Source organism: Dysidea avara, chromosome 4 (assembly GCF_963678975.1).
Source record: "Dysidea avara chromosome 4, odDysAvar1.4, whole genome shotgun sequence".
Classification (NCBI taxonomy): Eukaryota; Metazoa; Porifera; class Demospongiae; order Dictyoceratida; family Dysideidae; genus Dysidea; species Dysidea avara.
In genome coordinates, this window is record NC_089275.1 from 35,037,698 (window position 1) to 35,061,740 (window position 24,043).

General features: G+C 36.5%; 1 protein-coding gene across 3 annotated transcripts in view; it reads left to right on the forward strand.

The window, feature by feature from the left end:
- Positions 1-24,043, forward strand: part of LOC136254808 (uncharacterized) — a 48,365-nt gene that overhangs the window by 16,706 nt on the left and 7,616 nt on the right. For 2 of the 3 annotated variants that reach the window (XM_066047546.1, XM_066047547.1), the window contains exons 4-11: positions 575-652; positions 7,115-7,801; positions 9,705-9,971; positions 11,113-12,026; positions 12,314-12,487; positions 15,018-15,098; positions 16,697-16,886; positions 23,164-23,226. In XM_066047546.1, coding sequence (XP_065903618.1) covers positions 575-652; positions 7,115-7,801; positions 9,705-9,971; positions 11,113-12,026; positions 12,314-12,487; positions 15,018-15,098; positions 16,697-16,886; positions 23,164-23,226 — 2,454 coding nt within the window. Of the gene's footprint in view, positions 1-574; positions 653-7,114; positions 7,802-9,704; positions 9,972-11,112; positions 12,027-12,313; positions 12,488-15,017; positions 15,099-16,696; positions 16,887-23,163; positions 23,227-24,043 lie in introns of those variants that run through there. The other variant, XM_066047548.1, reaches the window with a different exon arrangement.

Consider the following 24,043-nt stretch of genomic DNA (forward strand, 5'->3'; position numbering starts at 1 on the left):
TGCAAAATTAATGTATGTACTGTGGATGTACAGGCTGTACATACAGCGCAGTTCACAGTACAGTGCTTCCTTGATTGTTTGACCCCTTGGTACCAATACATGTTCAGATAATCGAAAAGTGAACCCATTTATTGTCCTGTTCAGTTACTCTAATAGAAGCACACCGTAGAAAAATACCCTAATAAAACAGTCATTTCTACTGTCTGGATAATCGAGTGTTCAGATATGTAACTGAAGGTCCAGTAATTGAGGGAGCACTGTAAATACAAGGAAAGGTTTACATTATGAATGCAAAAGCAGAAGAAATGTACATAAAGTTTATTACAAAAGCATCTTTCCATCCTGGAAGAGGACTACTTGTAGATTCCTATTTCTATATTACGTAAGTACCTCCTGCTGTTAGCTGTATAGCTGCAGTCTACAAGTTTATGGTGTTGTGTCAGAGAACATGGACTCAACTGTACAAGGCCAATTCACTTTAAATGTAATAAGTATTTTTGCATTCACTGCACACATGTACATGTGTATGTATGTGTATGAATTTCATCAATGTGCCTGATCACATTTTTTATAGTGCCTAAACAATTAGTATCAAGTAGAGAGAAAATCAGAGAAGATAGCAGTCTGAATGTACAGCCAATAAAATCAAATGGTACGAAAGTGTAAATTTGTGGATATAATATGTACATTTTTAAAGTGTATGCATGTATGTATGTATGTACACTGGAACTGCAAAAAATCTCAAATGTTTGTGCAAGCCTAATTTTATGGTACCCTAGAATGATTAAACGCAATAGGTAAAACTGTAAAGAATTATGTACACCTTTTTTTGCAAATGAAGGAAAGCGCTAATGGCAAAAAAACTTGTCATCATATTTCCCAGTGCAAGAGGAGTTCAAAAGTCATTATTTTGTGCTAGTACTGTCAAGGAGATGAAAGATATGAATATTATATTGGGCATGCGGTTCACTGTTGCAAGGCTCACAATAACGGTCGGACATCAGACAATTTCTGGATATTTACATGGATTTCTGGCCAGTTGCTCACATGATTGGAAAAGATGTCCACTCACTCAGCAAAGGTCCTAGTAAGCAAGCGAAGTGTTTCTAGTTCGACCAGTGACAGCAAGCCTTCAACGAAGAAATGTGCAACCACAGTTGAAACAGTAGAGAAGAAGATTCGTGAGAATGATAAGACATTTCAGATGGCCTCATGGTTAAAGTATGAAAAGGGAAGAGGTGGAACAGTAACGCCTTTGAAATGTGAGCTGTGCATCAGATATAGAGAAAAAGTAGAAAACCTCAAGAATGCTCTCCACAGCTTGGTATCTAACTTGTCTCAAGTCGCCATTATACCCTTTGTGTGCGTGCGTGCATGTGTGTGTGTATGTGCGTGAGGCAGCATAGCCAAGTGGCTTGAGCATAATTGAAAGGTTGCAGGTTCAATTCCCAATTTAGTGTTGTTGCTTACAGCTCAGTATTCATACTTGGTTCAAACAACATCTGTACCTCGGTATTCAAAGACCACGGATGATCAGTGATGCATCAGAAGGCTTTAAGCTTGTTTACCAGGAGCAAGGTAAAGTCAGTAGTCGATCATGCTCCCATAGCAAGAGCTCTGGAAAGGATGGACGCCAGTACAGCATTGATTATGAAGCAAAAATTCAAAATAGCCTAGTTTATTTGCAAGCAACACTTACCTTTTATGGAAATGGGTGGTTTGGAAGAAAAGCATGGGGTAAATTTAGGCACTGGGTACAAAAATGACAGAGCTTGTGCAGTGATAGTTGAATTTATTGCCCAAGAACGATGAGAAGCCCTATTGGATGTTGTTTCTAAAGCAAAATCTTTTAGTATTCAAGCAGATGGGACGACTGATAAAGGGAACATAGAAGAGGAATTGTTTTCATGTGGTGTATTGTGATTTTAATTCAAGTGATATGAGGTTCAAGCACACAACAGGCATTTGGCTGTGAAGCAACCAACCAGTGGCAATGCTGCTGGACTGTTTGAATGTTTTAAACAGGCAATGGAATACATTAACATCCCAGAGGTTGATTGGAAAGTAAAAATGGTTGGGTATGGTTCTGATGAAGCTAGTGTTAACATAGCGTGCAATGGACAATCTATCCAAGTCAAAAGGTGTTAAATGTTGCAACTATAACTATTAGTCTTTATCCGAGTCCATCCCTGCAATGAAATCATCCCAGTTACACAAATCAAAATGATATTCCTCAGAAATAGAATCAGTCTCATTTTCAGGCCGACATGGTAGTGCTCTTGTATCCTTCACCTATTCTTGTTCTCCTTTCTGTTTTAATCATTTTGAGTGTTGAAAAACTTGCTCAAGATGCCCATTTGACACGAGCAAGCAAAACATCAATTTGACTAAAGCCAAAATGTTTGCCTACTTCTTGCAATTGGTACAATTAGCTAGTTTCCAGTTTCCACCAACCAGTCTGGCTGTCATCTTGAACCAGGTTAAGGTACGTTTTGGCATAATAAACCACTCTTCTTCTAGGACCATCAAGTCTACACCTGCTTTCGTCAGTGGCACTGCAAAGTGATCTACAATATTCTGTAGTGAGGCATTTGCAATATCATCTGATTCTGTTGTGGACCACCCATGAGTGGCAAGAACAGCAAGGATATCTGTAAGTAAATTAACATGTTGTAGTTTCACACAGCTCTTTAAACAATCTATGACAGTCCCCATGTATTCATTCTTGTGCATACTGAGATGTTTCATAGTGTGTTATCTTGGTTCCCTGGTAGGTGGTTTCAATAGCTGAATCTGTTTCACCTGCTGACATAGCAGAGTGTTGCAGACGTGACATAACCTTCATAACAGTAGGGATATCATCACTTTCAATTTTTCAATAGATTTCTTCGTCTTCAAGATACCGTCAATTGCTTCAACTATGTTTACTTTTGTGTACTGCAGACTTTTGCTAAGAATGGTAACTGGTTTCAGCAAATCTGCAAATAATGCACATGCCAGAAGCATTTCCCATTTTTCACTTCAAAATGTAGCCCTTTAACTTCTGTTTATCAGCTGATGTAACACTACTGTCCTCTGTCAAGCTACAGAGGTGATTACAAAACAATTTATATAGTTTAGTATACACCTTATAACAAACGAACATGGTTAGAAGGGATGCCACAATAGTCGTGACATATGACATATCATGACATAAAAATGGCCCATTAATGTCATGATAGAGAAATAGTACATTACTGTAATGTGCAAAATTGAATATTGGGACCAAAAACTTTAAATTTCTTTTATTATACTCTTGAAAGTATTGATGTTTTTTGGCAGTTCTCCAAAGGGAAACATGTTTTGTTAAGTTTTCTAAAGTAAGTTATGTCGTGACATACGGTATGATATATCGTGAATAAATGCCTGTGACATATGACATAAACATTTCTATGTCATGGCATCCCTAATGGTTAGTGAGTAAAAACTGGTAGCTAGTATTTATCTGACCAAAATGGCTTACCAGGAGTCAAACATGAAAACTGTCCTGTGTCTGTAGCTTTTTCCAGCGGAAACGTTTATTAAATCACCATTACAGGTGATGTATCAGAGTTATTAAGGGTTTTCTCTGTAAACAAAAAGATGGATTTTTTCAGGCACAAAACTAGGACAGGACAATTGCCTTTCTGTAAACCATATGTGCTCACACAAATAGTTTCACATCCAAGGGGTATATCTTTAACTATGTGTAAGTGCAGTAACTGGGCATCTTCACTTAAATGTATTTTGTTAACAACAAAATGAGAAACAGTTAAACATTATTATAGGGCCACCTATGTGACCAAAAATAATAACAATGACTTCTCAATTTTCAAAGCTACTGTGATTGACTGCTCTATTGGAATATCTGATATTTTAATTCAATAAAGGTATGGTATGGAACCATAGCCTCCTATCTCCTGCCTCAGCCGTTTCCACCACTTCTGCTCTACATACAGTATCACTTAAATGTAATGTAATATTTGGTCACTGGTCAATACTCTTAATTTGAATATTTACACTCAAGTACACAGGAAAAAATTACATGAGTCCAACTTCCTTGAAAGGAATATGTGTAGTGAGTACATTACACCTGGACAAGTAGTCAAGCAAATACACTGTAGGACATTAGAATAATAAACCAAGTTCTAAACTACTCTACACCCACAACTATCACATGCACAGATGGTGGCTGTAAGTATGTAATGGTTTGGGTAGTAGTGGAGGATTTGACACAACAGTACTAGTTTCATAAAATTATAATGTAGTTTTGTTAAATAACCATCATACATCAAGACACACGGTAGTGTGTTATGCGGCCCAAGAAGCCGGCATGCCACACCGTGAGTATATTAACAGGAAGAACGAAAATGTAATTTTTAAACTTATGTAGCTCTGTGATCCCTACTTCGATTGGAACCAAATTTGCTAGAGAAGTGCCAGCCAGTTAGGGGAGTCTACATACCAAATTTGAAGAAAATTGCTCCAGCCATTCCCGAGATACAAGCAAACAATATTTTGTTTTAATTTCTTCGTATTTTTCTTCTTCCTACTTCTTCAGTTCACACACTTCACAAAATCCGCCATAATATATGAATGCGTGCTCCAATCAGGCTGAAATTTGGTACACTTGAAGGGCTCATTAAGGCAGATCTCAGTACCAACTTTGGTAGGAACAACTGATTATGTGCATAAAATAAGGACGAAGGTCTGTCATTCCTATAGGGTAAAACCCTTGGAGGAATGAGTTGAAAATTGATATGTAGATGGAGTAACCATTGTAGGAGTGCCTTTTTGTGGTTTGAAAAGAATCGAGATAAAGACCATGGAGATATGACACAAAACCCAACCTGTGTCACAATTATGCAATCAATTTTTATGAATAAACAAACTATTAGTTTTCATGTCTACCAGGCAAACCGCTTAGAGCAATGAGTTGAAAATCAATATGTAGCTGAAATAATTATCATAGATAGTCCTTGCTGTAGTACAGATGAATCGGATTACAAACCACTGAGTTATGATTCGAAAGCAACTACGTGTAGCAAATGCGAGATCGAGATACTCTAATAGAACAGTCACCCTAATAAAGCATTCAGCTGCGTTTATAATTTACTCAATATATTACATTGCAAGTTATTCTGTAGGGAATTCAGCTACAAACATGTCACCTGTAGTCAGATCAGCTAGAAGAAAGTACCTAATAGAGAGTTCAGCTACAAAGAAACCATCATGTAGGAGAGTTTAGCTGCAAACAAATCACCCTGTAGAGAATTCAGCTACAAATAAATTGCCCTGTAGAGAGATCAGCTAGAAGAAGTTACCATGTAGAGAGTTCAGCTGCAAACAAATCACCCAGTAGAAAGTTCCGCTATGAACAGATCACCCTGTAAAGAGTTCAGTTAGAAACAAGTTATCCTGTAGAGAGATCAGCTAGAAGAAGTCACCTTGTAGAGAGTTTAGCTACAAAGAAACCACTGTGTAAGAGAGTTCAACTGCAAACAAATTACCTGTAGAGAGTTCAGCTAGAAACAAGTCACCCTGTAGAGAGATCAGCTAGAAACAAGTCACCCTGTAGAGAGTTCAACTAGAAGGAGTTACATTGTAGAGAGTTCAGCTACAAAGAAACTACCATGTAGAGAGTTCAGCTGCAAACAAATCGCCCTGTAGAGAATTCAGCTACAAACAAATCACCCTGTAGAAAGATCAGCTAGAAGAAGTTACCTTGCAGAGAGTTCAGCTACAAACAAATCACCCTGTAGAGAGTTCAGCTACAAACAAGTCATCCGGTAGAGAGATCAGCTAGAAGGATCACCTTGTAGAGAGTTCAGCTACAAAGAAATCACCCTGCTTCATCTTTTCTTCTTCCTGTGGTATAGAACAAAATGATAGGTTAAAAAGCCGGCCATAGGCCGGCTTTGGGGTATACAAATACAAAAAGAAGTGAAATCTAATCCAAAACAGCCAAGCTGTAAAAAAAGAGTGCGGCCCTCAGAAAGGCTATGGTGAAAAAAAATGTGAAATCCAAGGTGGCGGCTAAGAAATGGCTGTGATAGTAGGTTAATGGCATTTCTTGGCTGCCACCTTGGATTTCACATCTTTTTTCACTGTAGCCTTTTTGAGTGCCGCACTCTTTTTTTTTACAGCTTGGCTGTTTTGGATTAGATAATTATATCATAGCTCTAGAACTCGAGTATTTACTATGCAACAGATTTCAAGGATGTTCATTCATATAGAAAACAAGTTGATGTGCTACTTCTAAAAACCAGGTGCCATGTAGCTAGCTAACTTATCTGGAATTAACCAACTATGTATTACTATTTTATTATGTTGTGCAATAATGCATAATTTATTTATTATAATTCTCGGATTTTGTAATTATGGAATTTTTGTAATTCTTCAATTACGTTGCTATGCGCTGCTAAGGTAAACAAACCGCTTTTAACAACATATTACACATAGAAGTATCTTCTAAACTGTTTTATAGTTTGACCATAGTGTTTTTCCCACAAATTCTCTCGACAAAGCCTCAAAGCTGCTCTAGATTTTCGTTTACGTACATTGGGGATTTGCCCCCTTTCCAACCAAAGGGGTAGGCTATTCTTGGTAGTCTACGAGGTCTGCACTGTTGTTTCTCAATTGTTAAACGCCTGTAAAACCCAAAGGGAAGGTAATTCACAAAGTCTGAGGAGAGTCACCACACTCGTCTCAGACAGCCAAAAAGAAACCATCTCAAAGCAAAGTTTACCAGTGCGTAAGTTAATACAGACTTCATTTCACTTTTACTTCTTACACATAAAAGCTGCTTTTACCATTTAATGATTTTGCTCACGTGGGTGCGTACGGACAAACATAGATAGGTAGATAGATAGATAGATAGATAGATAGATAGATAGATAGATAGATAGATAGATAGATAGATAGATAGATAGATAGGTACACATACACACACACACTTTTACAAAAATAATTTCATTTGAAGGTCGGCTGTGGGCGTGCACCTGGGTGCACCTGGTTTAAATAATATTGTACACTGTATAAACAGTATATTGTATGCACACATTTTGAATGTATATTTCTTTGTTTGAATGCAAAGGTACTGCACTTGAGTTCTCTGAGGATCAAGAAATGTTCATGGCATTTGATGTCTTGACAGAGTACTTTTTGGAAGAGTTTAGAAAGTTACCAGCTTCTAAGTTGGTGGATGTTATTAGATGGTGTGAACAGTACTGTGATTTATGTGCAATTAATGCTTCGTTTAGAGCCTCTACAATGGATGACTTGTTCCAACTCCTTAGAAAATTACCTCATCATAATTTTCTAAATCCAGGTTTGCTGAAATACTTGGCAGAGTTATCTAAGTGTAAGTATTTGGTCCAATCAGTGAAAAATTATGAGAAAGTATTTTCATCTGTAAAGTTGAATAATCTCATTGAAAGTATGGGGGACAAGATTCAGGAAATACAGGTACTGAAGAAAAATGAAATAATTATGAACTGCGATGAAATGATTATGAAGTTGGAAAAGGAAGATATGACTGTTAGTGAACTTCATGGCTTTACAGTTAAATTTCAACAAAACATTCTTTATCTTCGAGTTGGTATAAACCTTCCTCGATGTGTGAAGAAAGGATGTATATGCATACAATGGCTAATTCCATCTTGCTTGGTTGATTATGTATACCATATGGCTTGTCTTAATACTAAACTGTTTGCAGAATTTAATTTGTTACATGTTTCAGTTGGAAAGTACAAAGTGGAGCTTGCAGAACATTCCATAGGGAGTAAGTGTTATGTACCTTGTATGTACAGTATGTTGTACTTACATTATGTACTTTTAATGTGTAAGTTCAAAGGGGTAAAGTGCACTATATTATGCAGATTTATTTTCCTTAGTGTGGCAATAAAGTGCACTTTTCTAGCTCCTGTCCCACTACTACATAAGCAAATTTTGGATCTCAAATTGTGTGATAAGTTGGTGTTGAATTAACCTTCTGCTATTTTTTCTTCTTTGCATTCACTTTATTTTCCTTTCTTCTTAAAATTTTGATTTATAAACACGAGTACAGTAGTGCAGTGATTAGTAGTTTTGTTGATGATCCATACTACGTTACTGCAGTGTAATAATATTTCTGTGTATTTAGATTAGTTTGTCAAAGGTCATTAGCAGTCAATAATCTCAACCATTGTTGTTGCTATGCATATTCTGCGTACAATATCATTGTTTAATTGTGACTGAATTTGACAAAACAAGGCTTCGACGCACAAAGCTTTGTTAGGAGATATGGCGATTTTAAGGAATCATTGTGTAATAACTTCCCAGTGCCTACAGCTGTGCAAACAAAATTTGCACCAATTGTTCATCTGTTCACTAGCTATCACTGAGTGGGTGTATACATTTCTGATACCAAAAATTTGCCCTGTTTTGAGCAGCTTTTTTCGAGCGGGTAATAATATCACAGATGGTAGTAATAGGGTGGGAGGGTGGGGGTGGACGGTGGTCTTAATATACGGGTATAAAATGGAGTAAGAAGACGATTGGAATCCAGAGGCCAAGTTTGGGCTCTCCATGGCCCTCCATGGCCCTCAAATTACTCCAAATTGACTGAGAACACTATTGGCGAGCTGTCTGTGAAGTCCCAGCTCACTACACACCATTATCACAACCCCATGGCCATTTAATGGTGCCAATCTCATACTCGTGGCTTTGACAGGGTCGGAAGAAAGCTGCTACAGAAACCAGACTTGTCAGTGCTGAAGGAAGTACAGTGTGAAATATGATAGTGTATTAGACCAGCAATCCATTTCTGGTAAAATCGTAAGTTTGATTTTGTGTGTGTGGAAGCCTTGTTATGTGAAATCCGGTCACAATTGTACGGTACTGTTGCACTTGCCATGCCCATTACTTGCATCTCCATCCAATACTCACACTCAACATTTGAAAGAAAATTGCAAGTGTTTGAGTGATTTATGCTCTTGAGACAAAGCTTGTGAGCAAATTATAATTCTCACACTTGCGGGCCACTTGACAAGCTATTCATACCTACGAGTAGTGAAGCAAGTGCTGAGTGGAAAATCGAGAAGCATACTCATAACTTGAGAAAGCAGTGTAAGAGAGTGCAACGTTATGTTTGAGTGGTACAGTGAACTCTTGCATGCAATCCCTGTGTTCTCAGGTAATGCAGATAGAAGTGTTCAGATTAGTGAATTGTTTGGATAATGAAACTCATACAAAGTTCTGTTGAAATACTGTAATGCAGTGAAACATACACCTACGTATACTTAAAATACTCTAATAGAACAGTCAATTCCAATAGAGGTTCAGATAACTGAGGGTCTACTGTACTTGGTCTAGGACATTTTACTATGAATGTCAGTGCATGATTAGACGTTGGTCTTTGTAAAACTCCGCAGTAATGAATTCACACAAATAATTTAGATTTGGCACTTGGTGTTTTTATGCATACACACACACACACACACACACACACACACACACACACACACACACACACACACACACACACACACACACACACACACACACACACACACACACACTGTATGTAGTGCAACATAATTTTCTTTTCATATCACTTTTACTTTACAACAGTGTATGTACTGTATTCATACGTACATATAGTATATACGTATATGCACATACATACATATAAACATATGTTGCAGGAAATCCTATTCAGATTTTGTGTGACCACTACCAGTTTCTGTTAGAAGCTATGGATCCAAGTGAGATATGCAAAATGTTATTTTTCAAGGCTTTACTTTATGATAGTGACCTAAATGGTTTAAAATTGTGTATTCCCAATGACTACATGAGGAATTCTGCTATACTGGAGTACATTCGGAATCTGCAGACAACAAGCCTGTTCTTATTCATCAATGCTCTTCAAGATATCAGTAGCCAAAAGCATATTTCTGAAAGCTTGCTCAAAGGTAAATTATATGTGCCATGTGTATGAACAGTACGTACTTACGACGAACAATTTTCTGTGTGAGTGCATACGTAAGGATGTAATGTTCAGCAGTTGTTTATTAAGAAAGCTTTGCATGTGTGTACATGATGTAATGTGGGTGATGTTGTGTGTAACTTAATTTGTACATGCAAGTGACTGACTTAGTTTCAAAAGCAAGGAGAGTTATTTTTTGGGTAAGTAAAGCAGTTGTATGTGGCTTTATGCTGCAATAGCAAGATTTTTGGGAGCTTGTTCAGAAAGGGAATATAAGAGATTACAGATGAAAATACAAACTGGTAATTTCTAAAAACCCCTAATGAAGACCTAGATGCTATGTCTACTGATAAATTATTAGAAGAAGAAAAAGAAACTTTGGTTCTTCTGTGTACTCTGAGTTTATCTAGCTAGAGCATCTGGGATGCATGGCAAAGGAAGAGGCCAGTATTATTAACTATGCACTTTTGTTAACAGTTTACGCGTTCACCTGCAGTTAAGGTAAAGATCACTCAGTATACTCTCATCATGCTGCATGGCTACCTGCATACACTCTTCATAACTAAACTGATTGGGTGTGCTTTCTGGCTTGTACCATGAAAGATCTCCTACTACTCAACCTAGAGTAACTGGAGACTATTTGATTGGCTTGGACAGCCTTATATGGACAGCCTTATAGAGTGAAGCAATCATGAATTGTACCATGACAGTGTTTCAATGCAAACTTCCTGTGATGTGCGAGTTGGCCTTGAGCTTTCCTTTTTTCATTTTAAACCCTACCTGTACTTTATTCATCTTGCACTCTATTGTGATGTTGCTGCACTTGAAATATTGATGGAAATTTTAAAGGCTTTTGTTTGTGCATGCTTGGATACTCAAGTAATTCTATATATTTAACCAATGTTTCACCCACATACTTATGTATGTAGCTGCCATGTTAAATTAATGGGTTATGTTCATAAATTGTAACTTGAGCTACCACAACATATAATACAGTGAGGTTTACATCTGCATGGTCACATTATGTGCTTGATTCATGTGCATAAACCCTATCTACATACAGTGTACACATACATGCAGTAGTTGCACACATTTAAATATTACATACTATGTTTGTCTTTTAATAGACTTGAGTGCTAAGGGTTTTACTATCATATCAAAAATCCAGGATGGTGATGATAAATGTCCTGATTCAAGCCCAGAAAAAAAACTTGATGTTGGTTTATTTGAGTACAATGAAAGAGAGTTAGAAAAGTTGAAATGTTCCAGTGCAAAAAAGTGGCCACCAATATTTCCAGACAAGGATATCGCAGACAAGTTTAAATATATTGATCCGTGTAATCTAATGTTAAAGTATCTTGATTTGTTTGATGCTTTAGTTGAGTTGTTACAGGCTAGAAAAGTTACTGATGCACTCAGAGAAATTATGGCTAGTGATATACATGGTATCAGCATTTTTAATGCTGAATTCGTTGAGATATTGACAAAAGGTACTAACACCATTTCACTACTAAGGATATTGTTCCCATACACCAACTGGCATGATCACTCCATCATTAGGGAGTTGGTAGAAGTTTGCGATTGTCCTGAAGGTGTGAAGTTATTGGATGAGTTTGACTCTCGGATTGATGTCTCTCTACCCATTACAAGTTATCCTATACCTGCACCATCTAACCTCATGATCCCTGATGAGTCCAGTACTCACACTGTGATGGCTGTTAGGTGCGAACAACAATTGTCTTCATTATCACTACAACACACTGAAGTGGTGAAGTCACTGATGATGAACACATTTGGTATTACTAAACATGCTTGCATATTACTGGCTGTTGCTAATCATAGCTCTGCTATGTTCTTCTGGTTGATCCCAAAGAGTGTAGGTTTGATTATCACTAATGAAGTGCGAGAACACTCAGGTTTTCTACATGATAATGGATTGTTGGAAGTAGCTATATTTCCTAATTTCTCATTTTCAACTGGTAGTATAAGTAGAGTGTGGAAAACTGTCTACTTCTCTGATATGGCCACTATGTATAAGCATGTAAGTAGCTGTTATGCATGTATAGATGCATGTATTTATCAACTTGTGAGTCCCTTGCAGAAGACTCATGAGTACATGTCTTGCTAGTTAAAATACATTTGCAGCTATATATTTGTGCCACGAGTCAAAAATCATTTTACAAACTTTGCAGGTCCATTCATGACACGTGTGCAGGTGTGATGTTGCATTTTGGCAGTACTGTATGTAGCTGTAGTATTCCATCATGATACTTATTTCAGGGATTTTAAGCATTCACAAATTCGAAGAAACCTAATTTTGTTTTTTAGGCTGTTTCTAAGCAACATCGCTACATAGCTGAATGTAAAGAGAAAGAAAAATATATAACGCAACTAAAGGATGCTTTGAGTAAAGAAAAGCAAAGAGAAACAATAGAAAATTCTCAGGAACAAAGTAGTTCAGGCACAGAAAGTTCTTCATCAACAAATGAAGATAAATCACAGGTTAGTACATATAAATGTTATTAAAGTACTTACAGGATCTGCCAAAATCTAACTTGTTATAACAATTATATCACAACTTGATGGCAATGCTATCACACAGGAACAGTTTGTTTACTTTCATTGCTCTGTTCTGCTTTTGTACAATGCTTTTGAATGTGTACATGGTTGTCCAAGGGATTCCCATGGCTCTTGGTTGGCCCACACAAGTGGAAACAAAATGGATACCTAGAATGTTTTCAACCACTGCTAACTCTAATGAATCTAGTTAGCTATTTTCCTTCCAGCGTACTGCTTTTCCTTTTCCAAGTGCTATTAGCATCCCACATACTACTCCCCAGGCTGAAAGTGCTAAAATGGCAAATACATCTACAGGTAGCTTCTTGCTCAATGGACAATTTGAAAGGTGTAAAATAGATGTATTGAGGCCATTTACAGGTTGTACATGTGAATAATAAATTCCTTTTAATGTACACAGTACTAAAAATAGTCACACAAGGAAAATAATGGCAAGGATAGCTTAGTCTTTTTACAGACAAATATTCATAAATGCATGTGTACCAGCCAAATGAATGATGCAGAACCTTGAAATATTGCTAATACATAATGCTAATAATATCAATAGACATACGTAATATAGTTAAAGACATAGTTTACTTGCATAGTTGAAGGAACATCGGTATTGTGCATTTCTCTTGTACATGCATATGTATTGACTGATTGACTAAACTAACTACATACTAACTATTGCCTTCAAACAAGCATAACTCATTAGATTTTTTCATATTAGATGCTTTTTCACTGTTAGATGTCGCCTCAGTTGCCTATTGGCATATACCGCTGCATGTACAATACATGTATCATGGATTTACAGTACCTTTGTCCTCCTTTGTAACCTATTGCTTTGCAGTGCAAGGGAATGACTTCATGGCTTTATCTGAGATGGCTTTGGTGCTTCGTGTCAATGGCTTTGTGTGTTGCCTATTGCCAATCAAAATGAGAATCTCTGTAATCTTATTATCATGTCTCCAACAGTTGATATATACATATAATCTAGGCTGACATCATGCATTGTTCTCTGTGTGTTGGGCTGTGTAATGGGCAGAACATAGGCAAAATCTATGTAAAACAACTATTTTGCGTATTAATAAAGGGGTGTGGTTTGTATGCAATTGTAGCCTCATTTGTATGACACTGTTCTTTCCTTGTGATGTAGTGTTAGAAGTGTACTAATGATGAATTATATTTTAAAGAAAGTTGAAACGTAACTTTAACGTTGTCATTTCTAAGCTTGAACCACCTTCTTGCTTAATACATAGCATGGGTATATTTAGGCCAAAAACTATACCTCGATTAATGCCTTAGTTCATGGTGAATAGAATGACACAAGTCCCAACTCTGTAGCCCATTGCACTCAAGACTTATGATCGATTAAACGAGTGCCTGTAGTTTTTTCTCGTATAGGCATTGTGCAAAAACTGATTGTTTTGCTCTTCTTGTTGTCTATTGCTCTAACTCCAAAAGCACTTACCAGATAAAGCTAAAATTTTAGCAGCCCATTGGTTTTTCCTTCTAGACAACAAAAGAGTCATAAAATAAAGCTCAAGGAAAATGCGGGTTTTTGCTAAATGGGTCGCATATTTGTGACCGGACTTTACAAAACCAATCCAAATCGCACATCAGGCAAAATCAAACTAACACCACCAGGGGATAGCTACACTATCGTGCTATTGGTTTGACCCTCTGCACATTACTCAAACTATTTGAGGCTGGTTTTAAGAAACGTCTTTTCTGGGTGGTGTAGCGAGCTCAAATGGCAGTTTCTGGCTTTGTGAAGGACCTGGCTTGACAGAATTCAGTGGTGTACTGGTGGATTGCTTGATACGTATAATAGGCTAAACATTTTCTGCATTAATTTTGCTGCATATCAGTTACTAAGAAGTCAGCACAGCTATGTAACCTGATCTCGTGTCTGGGCTTCAATCATGGTCTGCTCTATTTTGAAGTCTATCTCTTGCCCACCCAAACCCTACCCCTTTGTGAACACTTGTGATACTACATCTAATTACTTAGATTTTTTATCTTGTTTGGTGGGAAACTCTACAAGAAGCTACAGGGTGGTCTAAAAGGTAGAGTAATAAATTGATACATCTCTTCTGTAAACTTTACGCGTGCTCACTATCCTTGGTAAGTTATAATGGCTTGAATTCTTTAGAACCATATATCTTGTGTTTGATTTGGATCATTTTTCCAAAATCCAGTCATATTTACACTTGTTCAAATTTTGAAGGAAACATCATAATTGTAAATTGCACTCAAACGTGCTTAGTAATACATGGTAATTAATAGTTATATAATTATGGAATTACGTATTTTAGAGCATCTCGTTTCATTACTATTTATAATTCTACAATCTTTGCTTAAATTCCTAATGTTTATTATAGTGCACATATGTACGTACATACTGTACTCTTGTTCCGAAGTCTTCTATTAGCTTAAACATTTGGATTTACTATAGTACATGTAACCACAGATTCAACTACTACAACTAAAGATTACTAATTTACAAAATGAATTGGATAAATCACATGTGGAAACTGATTCTCTAAGAAAGGTTTGTTCTAATATTTTACAGTACACCTCAGATGCAATGCCTGACTTAAAACTCGGGTGTGCATGCATGTATGTCGCCTGCTGCATGGTTTAAAAAACTAGTACATATGTGTTCAACTCATGAGTTGACATATCCTTGCTTATACGCCCTACAACTTTCTAGCATGATTGTAGTGATGTCGCTGTTATGAACATTTTGTTACAGGGAGTAATTTATGCTATAGCATACAGCTACCAGTCAGCATGAGGTGACAGAGTAGAAACAGGGATAGTAGCACTCAGAATGGGGGTGGTATTACATACTTTCCAACATCTTCACAAAGTTAGAGGCAGAGGATTTGTTCAGTGACTACTCTCATGCCACAGCCACAGCATTAAAATACATTAATGCTTAGTGCATATCAAACATACTGTATGTTATTAGTAATCACTCCTACATACATACCTGCATTTGTACAGTCTAGCCCGGTGGGTCATGCTTGAGTGATACATGGTCCTTGAGTAGGGACCCGCCGATTATGCTTATAATTTTACCTATTATGCTATGCTGCACTGCTCAAAAATTCACCTATTATGCTTAAATTAATGCTCAATATTTACCTATTATGCTCAATTATGCTCAATGTTCATGCTTTAGTTCATATGCTTTGCTACTAGTTTAACACTGTATAGAAAGAAAAAAATGAGTGGCTGGAACACAAATAATAAATTCTTGCTGCATGCCTGCATGTAAGAGAAAAAATCGATATACTCTAATAGAACAGTCAGTTTGATGATTGTTCTATTAGAGTTACTGACTGCTCTATTAGAGTATATCGATCTTATTTTGCAATTGTCATTTTTCCAGCAAGAATTTACACTATCGTACAAATATTTAACCTATTATGCTGGCATTATGCTCAATGCTTTTAGGTACCTATTATGCTCAAAATTATGCCAGCATAATCGGCGGGTCCCCATCCTTGAGTATATAGTTATATATACTGCAGGGTAAATACTCTGGTTAAATATTTGTTTTCATACATACATACATATATATATATATATATTATATATCACAGTGATTGGATAAGTGGAGGTAGCTGTGACTCAGCTGGATTGTGGTACCACACCTTCAGCTGTAACAACATTTTTTATTTAAACCAATGCATGCAGTATTGGTTTAGTAATCAATGATTGTTATTACTTATTTTGGTGGCTCAGTGGTTTTAGTCTTATGTATGTCGATCCACAGATTTCTTATTTGCTATACTAATTGCATTCGATATCCATATAATTACAGCATTGATTGCTGTATTCTATTAATTTTTGTACATGAAGCTATTCTAGGGACTAGAGTACTATTCTATGCTGCAAATTAGTCAGTTATGTGTAAAGTGAGTTCTGTATATGGCTTACCATTAGTGCTTGTATGTCTTCAAAAGCACTTGTAAGCCATGGCCATGCAGTATGCTTTGCAAAATATTTGCTCCTTCTTACATGTACTCTGTCAAACACATTAAAATGTGTAACAAGTGTGCACAGTTGGGACATTGCATCTAAGCTGTACTGTACATATGTACTGCATGTTACTATGCTGTGCAACATATTATTTTGTAGACTTTCCACCAAAATGAAATTGATGTTAACATGTTAAAAGAAGATCTGTCAGAAAAAGAATTACAAATTAAGATGAAAGAAGCAGAGCTGGAAAGGATGAAAGCTTTAAACAAACATCATATTGTACAGAAAGGAATAAAGAATGTAATGGAAGTCGAATCTGTCAGTACACAATCTGTAGAAAATAAAGGTACACATCTTTTGTGCTAATCATCATAATTTGTTTTCTTTAATACGTATATTTTCTACATATATGGATGCATACGTACATGCATACTTCATATAGTATATCATGAACCATGACAGTGATTCATAATAGAGATCACCTATATTTTTGCCAAATCCTAATAGAACACACCCCTAAACTTAGGAAGCTCCCCAACCACAAAGAAACCATAGAAGTTAATTTGGAAGAAGTATAGGTCCGCTGGAAAATATTGAGTCAAAAGGAATTAATAAAAATACTTTTTTTTAAAATAACTGAAATATTCTATTTTGTTCATCTTCTTACAAGTACAAAGAAAAATTTGGAATTTTCAACTAGAGTAGGGACCATAGCACATCGATAAAAAGTACTGAAACAAGTTGGAGTAGTGCACGTTATTAAATCACTGTAAAAAAATAAGAAGTGTTATATCCCTACTGTACATTTCCATTATGGTATCTTGAGCACAGTAGGGATATATAACACTTCTTATTGTTTTATTGTGATTTAATATCGTGCACTACTCCAGCTTGTTTCAGTACTTTTTATCAATGTTCTATGGTCCCTACTCTAGTTGAAAATTCCAAATTTTTCTGTGTACTTGTTTGTTAACTTTTTTTGTAAACAATTAGTATGACTGGCGAACCCACGCATACCGCGAAAGATATGGCGCTGCACGACCAATTATTATCTGAAAAGTGAAGTATCCATTACGCTTCGTTGTCAGCTATGTTCAACCCATTACACAGCATTTCAGATCAAGAACTGTTCGAAAAGCACCTCTGCAATCCATGCATACCAAAAGAAAGAAATGGTGACGCATGCCCCAGTTATATCAATTATCATCTGAAAAGTGAAGTATCCATTACACTTCATTGTCAGCTATGTTCAACCCATTACACAGCAGTACTAATCAAGAACTGTTCGAAAAGCATCCCTAAAATCAAAATAACCACTATGAAAAATACGGACGATTTCTGTTATGAAGGGAAGCCATCACGTGCTACTGCCAAATCGACACTTTTTCCTTTCAGCAAAGATGAATGGGATACAAAGAAGGACACTGGTAGGTTCCATAAAGAATGCATTGTATACATACTGCGGTATGCCAAAAGGCACCTCTCGGGCTGAAGCGACGTTGAACAGTGAAAAATCAAGCCCATAGCCTTAGCCATTATCTAGTTACGCTTGTCTGAAGGCATCAGTCAGTCAGACAGTCAGTAGAAATTCCGTTAATAAATTATTTTTAAAATTCCATAGCAACTTGTTGAAAGCATTTCAGGTTAATCTGAAAGCTTATTTGGGCTTAGTTTTACCTAACCAATACTGCCTCATCGTCGTCAGGGAAAATTGAGGCTGATTTTTGGGTGATGTTATTTTGTGGGCCACGCCTACTCCTCTGTGGACAGGGCTAGAGCAAAATGTGAGTATTTTTGGGGATAAAAAATACATAACTTTCCTTCCTATGTCTTTCTTCATGTCCATGACCTATTTTTAAATGGATATTACAATGATACATTCTCAAGCAAATTTGTTTCTTGTAGGTTCACTTGCCATTGATCTTCTGACTTATTCTCTGCAAGGGTAACCAATGTGTTTATAAGTATCCAATCTATTCATGTTAACACATACATTTGGAAACCTTATGTCATTACCTATATTTAACCACAGTATATTAAGTTCATACCAAAGCAACAATGTTGTTGTGTACCACTGTGTACATCACATAGCTACACAAGTGTACATGATAAATCAGAAGCCGTACTGTTGCTGAACACAGCATGCTATACACTGCCTATAGAGTTGGATATGTCAAAGCTGTATAGTACAAAGTACATTCAATAGTAAGGAAACAATACACTAACTCTGATAATATTAGCTGACTACTTAACAGCTACTGTACATGATGACTAACTTGATATACATGTTTAGTACTGTGTAATATCAAGCACCTTACCTCTTATTATCATGTTACCTATCTATAAATGTGACCGGATCTGCGATAAAGGGACATAATCTCACAAGCCTAAATTTACAGTATAAAGCATTGAATATATTGGGTGAAATACTTGCGTATTATTGAAAAAAAATTCCGTAAATTTTTTGAATGCTTCTTTCTTAGTGAAGGAAGGAACTAACAATAAAAACCTGAATATTATCTTATTCTCCTGCCCAAGAGGTGTTGGAAAGTCTTAGTTTCATTGCAGTAGACCCAAGGATGTGTAAGTTATGAGCACTTGTTTACGTCATGTCGAAGCAATCGTACGCGATCGATTTTTCTTCATGAATTTTGCTTTTGTATGCAATGAAGAAGAATGAGTAAAGGAACAACTTACCCAGTAATTGATTCCCCTGTACATGGCAAACATGATGGTGAAAAGTTTAGCTCTGTACCTCAATCCGTTGGTAAGTTACAACCGTTTTTGTAAGCACCTGTAATTTATTTTCCCTATATTTGCTGTACAAATCAATTTTTCTGTTATTGCTACTTTGTAGGGCTGTAGCTCCAAAAGTTATTGGCATATGAAGCTGAAACTTTGCTAGTGGATACACTTGGCTGAGTAGATTATAAATATTTAATTAACAGGAATTCGAAAAATATGCGATTATGTCCTGTTTTCGCAGATCTGGTCACAAATGGATTTATAAAAAGTAAACAAACTAGTGTAAAAAATAGTTTAAAACATGGGAATAGAGATCGCTGAAAAAGTAAAGAAACAAGAGTCAAACAAGCCAGCATGTTAAATACACAGAGATCTATATTTGGACTCAAATAAACATTTATATAGAAGCATTCTTAGTACATGTCCGCCCCTGATTTATGGAGAAACTTCTGTTTTTTCCTTAGTTTCTACCATATCCATTGAGTCCAAATAGAGATCTCTGTGTGTTTAACATGCTGGCTTGTTTGACTCTTGTTAAATCAGGCATGCATGACCTGATTTAACAAGCAGCTAGCTAACTCATCTGAAATGAAGTTATTAACCAACTATATGTATTACATAGGTTTTTGATTGTGAAATTAATTTATTGTAATTATAGTATTTTGTAATTCACGAAATTTTTGTAATTCTTTAATTACGTTGCTATGTGCTGCTAAGGAAGCGATTGTTAAACAAACCGCTTTTATCAACACATTACGCACAGAAGTATCTTCAAACTGTTTTATAGTTTGACTGCACCCACAGCCGGCCTTTGGCCGGCTGTGGGTGCGCGCCTGGTTTACTGAAATTGTTTTTGTAAAAGTGTGCGTGTGTACCTACCTATCTACCTATGTTTGTCCGTACACATCCACGTGAGCAAAATCGTTAAATGGAAAAGCAGCTTTTACGTAAGAAGTAAAAGTTAAATGAAATCTGTATTAAACTTCCGCACAGGTAAACTTTGCTCTGAGGTGGTTTCTTTTTGGCGGTCTGAAATATGGGTCTGGCGACTCCTCCAACTTCATGAATTACCTTCCCTTTGGGTTTTATAGGTGTTTAACAACTGAAAAACAACTGTGCAGGCCTCGTAGACTACCAGGAATAGCCTATCCCTTCGAGTTGGAAAGGGGGTGTATCCCCTACGTATGCGAACAAAAATGAAGAGCAGCTTTGAGACTTTGCGAGAGAGTTTGTGGAAAAAACACGATAGTCAAACTATAAAACAGTTTGAAGATACTTCTGTGCGTAATGTGTTGATAAAAGCGGTTTGTTTAACAAGCGCTTCCTTAGCAGCAAATAGCAACGTAATTAAAGAATTACAAAAATTTCGTGAATTACAAAATACTATAATTACAATAAATTAATTGCACAACCAAAAACCTATGTAATACATATAGTTGGTTAATAACTTCATTTCAGATGAGTTAGCTAGCTGCATGGCGCCTGGTTTTTAGAAGTAGCATAACATCAACTTGTTTCTTTTTAAATTTTTTTTATTAAGGCTTTACAGCACAAGTGCTGAAGGTCTGTAGGACACCTGGTCCTTAAGTTGTTACAGAAAATGTGCTTGAAAATGTGGAGAAAGGAGAAAAAAAATCCATGACTGGACCTGGGCAGCCTCGAACCTGCAGCCATCTGATTAACTTTTACTGTTTTCAGTGATCTCTATTCCCATGTTTTAATTTTTAAAATTATTTTGCACCTAGTAATATAACTTTACAGTGTTTTGTTTCTCCATAAATGCACATGCAGAACCAAATCGCCATCCCGGTAGCCAGTGTTAAGTTTTACTATTTTGCATTATTGTGGGAGCAAATGAGTTATTAACATGATTAAGACACAGTTTTTATAGCAGCCAAGAAGGTTGACACACTACACCATCACATACCGTAAATGTGAGTGAATCATCATGACCAGTCATTAGATGTGCATGACTGATTTTTTTCTTGTCGTTTTGCAGACTTTTCAAAATTGAATAAAACATAAACACGTAATCTGAATGCCTTCATCAAATTTGACACACTTAAAACAAGGGCATAAATGCATACTTCTCTTCATAACCGCACTTCGGCGGGCATAATGACATACTTCTCTAGTTCTATACCTTGTTTTAGCACTTTAATTGTAATGACCCCTATATAACCACACACTGGCATGCCCAACAAGAAAATTTCGAAATTAGAGAAACACTATTAGAGTATCTCGATCTCATGTACTCCCAGCACTGATTCATGCAGTGTTGCATTCTTGCTAACCTTTGTTAGCACAAATCCTAGTAAGTCGCAAAGTACATTGGCTAATGAGTACAATAGCTTTACTTTAGCAACTAGGCATTGGAAAATGTAAGAGAGTACTGCCCCTCCACTTTTCAAAGTTGGGGGGGGGGGGGGGGGGGGAACAGTTGACTCCCCCCCCCCCCCCCCCCCCTTCCCCCTATTTTTCTACCCCTGCCCTTATTTTTCTACCCCTACGTTTACCATACATTATATAGGTTGTAATATGACAAACACATGCCCCCAATAATCCAATAATAACAAGTAGCTATGAAAAAAAAATTAGCAATGTAGAATAGGGGTCAGTAGTGAACTGATAAAAGGTACTGAATCAAGCAAGACATATACCATGAAGCCACCTAACTTCAGAGGCAAATTTCAGGGTACATCTATATATATAAAGCTGAAAATCTAATTACTTACATTCCATTCGGGTCACTCATTTATCTCGCCAACCACTGGAAGTATCGAAGCAGTTTTTGTGTCTCACAAAGCACTCATCATCTAATTTCAGCAAAAGTCGTTTCTAACTGTAGCAGCTGCCGTTTGCCGTATACAGTGCGTTGAATGCATGGCTGTAGAGCAGAACTCACTGGAATTTTTGTACAAACCGCATGGTGAACCGCAAGTAAACACCTAAGCCATTCAACTTATGGATGCCTTTATAACTCATGAGCCACAAATGTAAGTAGTTTTATTAAATGGGTAGGGTGTATGCTTCATAACTGTCATGTAAATCCCAGATGGAGCAATTTTTTTTTTTTTTTTTTTTTTGCTTTGGCAACCTTTTTAGCTACATCTTTTTTTGCTTTTGGCTACCTTTTATATGCATACTTTTTGATGCGCCTTCTTTTCCTTCTATTCTGAAGCAACATTGTTATGTCGTGTTACATGTGTAACTATAACTAAATAGTGTTGCACCGATATGAGAATTAGCCGATATTCCGATAACCGATATACTGGACAAGGAAAGAACCGATATTTTTAGCCGATCCGATATATTACATAGTATGTAATTGTATTAGGGCTGGGACGAATATTGAAATTTACCTTCGAGTATTCGTTAATAAGAAGTTTGAACATTCGAAGCTTTGGTGTTAGCTTTCAAGTTACAGGTTTTCTTGTATTGATGCACATCCTTCTTAAGTTTTACCTTTCTAAACCTATTTAATAAGTTTGTAAGCATTTGGAAAGGATTAGCAAATCAACCAAGGTATAGTGTTAGCCATGTAGTCTCTTACACTTATGGGTATGAAGGCAGTTTAGTTGAAGAAATGACAACCTTGTTTACCACATCATAAACAAACAAATGTGACATGCATAAGATTGGGGCTACAGAAACAAAACAAAGATTTTTGAAGTCTCCGTCAGCAGGAGAATAAGATGGTATATAGTTTTTAATCTTTCTTCTCTGTATGTGGTCCAATAAAAACTAGTGTATTTTTTCTTTGTATTTTACAAATTTGTTTTAAATTTCATTTTTCTGTGTGATTGTGCAAATGAGTCGGGAGATGGTCACATATGGTATACGGTGTGTATGTGTATTTTTGTATCCATTATGTATAGGACAACTTCAACAAGCTAAAGACCAGTTATGTATAGAGCCAAAAAAAGCACGTCACTTGGAAGGTATGCTTCATAGCCTTGTACAGCAAATGTGTACAACAATAAATTGGTACAAGCATACATATGTTGTGTGTATACGTATGTACAGGCTGTGTTTATGTGTGTAGTGCTATCAAGAGTAAATAATGGAGAAGAGAGTATGGAGTTTGTAAAATGCGGAATACGGAATTACAGAATAAGAAAAACTTATCTTTTGCAGATTGTACAAATAGTTAGATTCTCATAATTATACTTTATTTACCTTGTAACAGCTCTGCATGGCATGCCACGGCAATGGATAAACAGCAGCTGGTCAAGCATTAAATGGGACAAGCACACATCCAATCACCCTAGAAAGATCTATCTTCGCTAAACTTACTTACCTACACTCTTGACTCAAACCTGGAGAGCTTTGAAATCCATTTAAAGACAAACACAACCAATAGACTTCCCTACTGACTTGATAGTATGACTCTAATGAATTCAGTTGTATGCACATAAAGTAGGCATTCCAGTATCCGAGATTTTTTAATAAAAAATTCTCCGTATATTCCCCAATAGAACCCTGGCACAAAATAACAACTCGTGTTTAAACTTGGAATTGCTCCGTCGTCCGAGCTCCAATGAGGATGAAAATCGCTGTGGGGTTTGTCCACACGTTGATCATCATGAAAATCTTAGTTTTATCGTGCGCGTTACATATAAGTAAGTTTTGTGTTGTTTTGTAATCTTTTCAAGCCATGCAATATATGCAGAATACTTTAAAACTTTTAAAAACGTACTGTTAGGTGGAAGGTAGTCATTGGTGCTTACTTTAAAGTGCGTAGTTACTTCGCTCGGA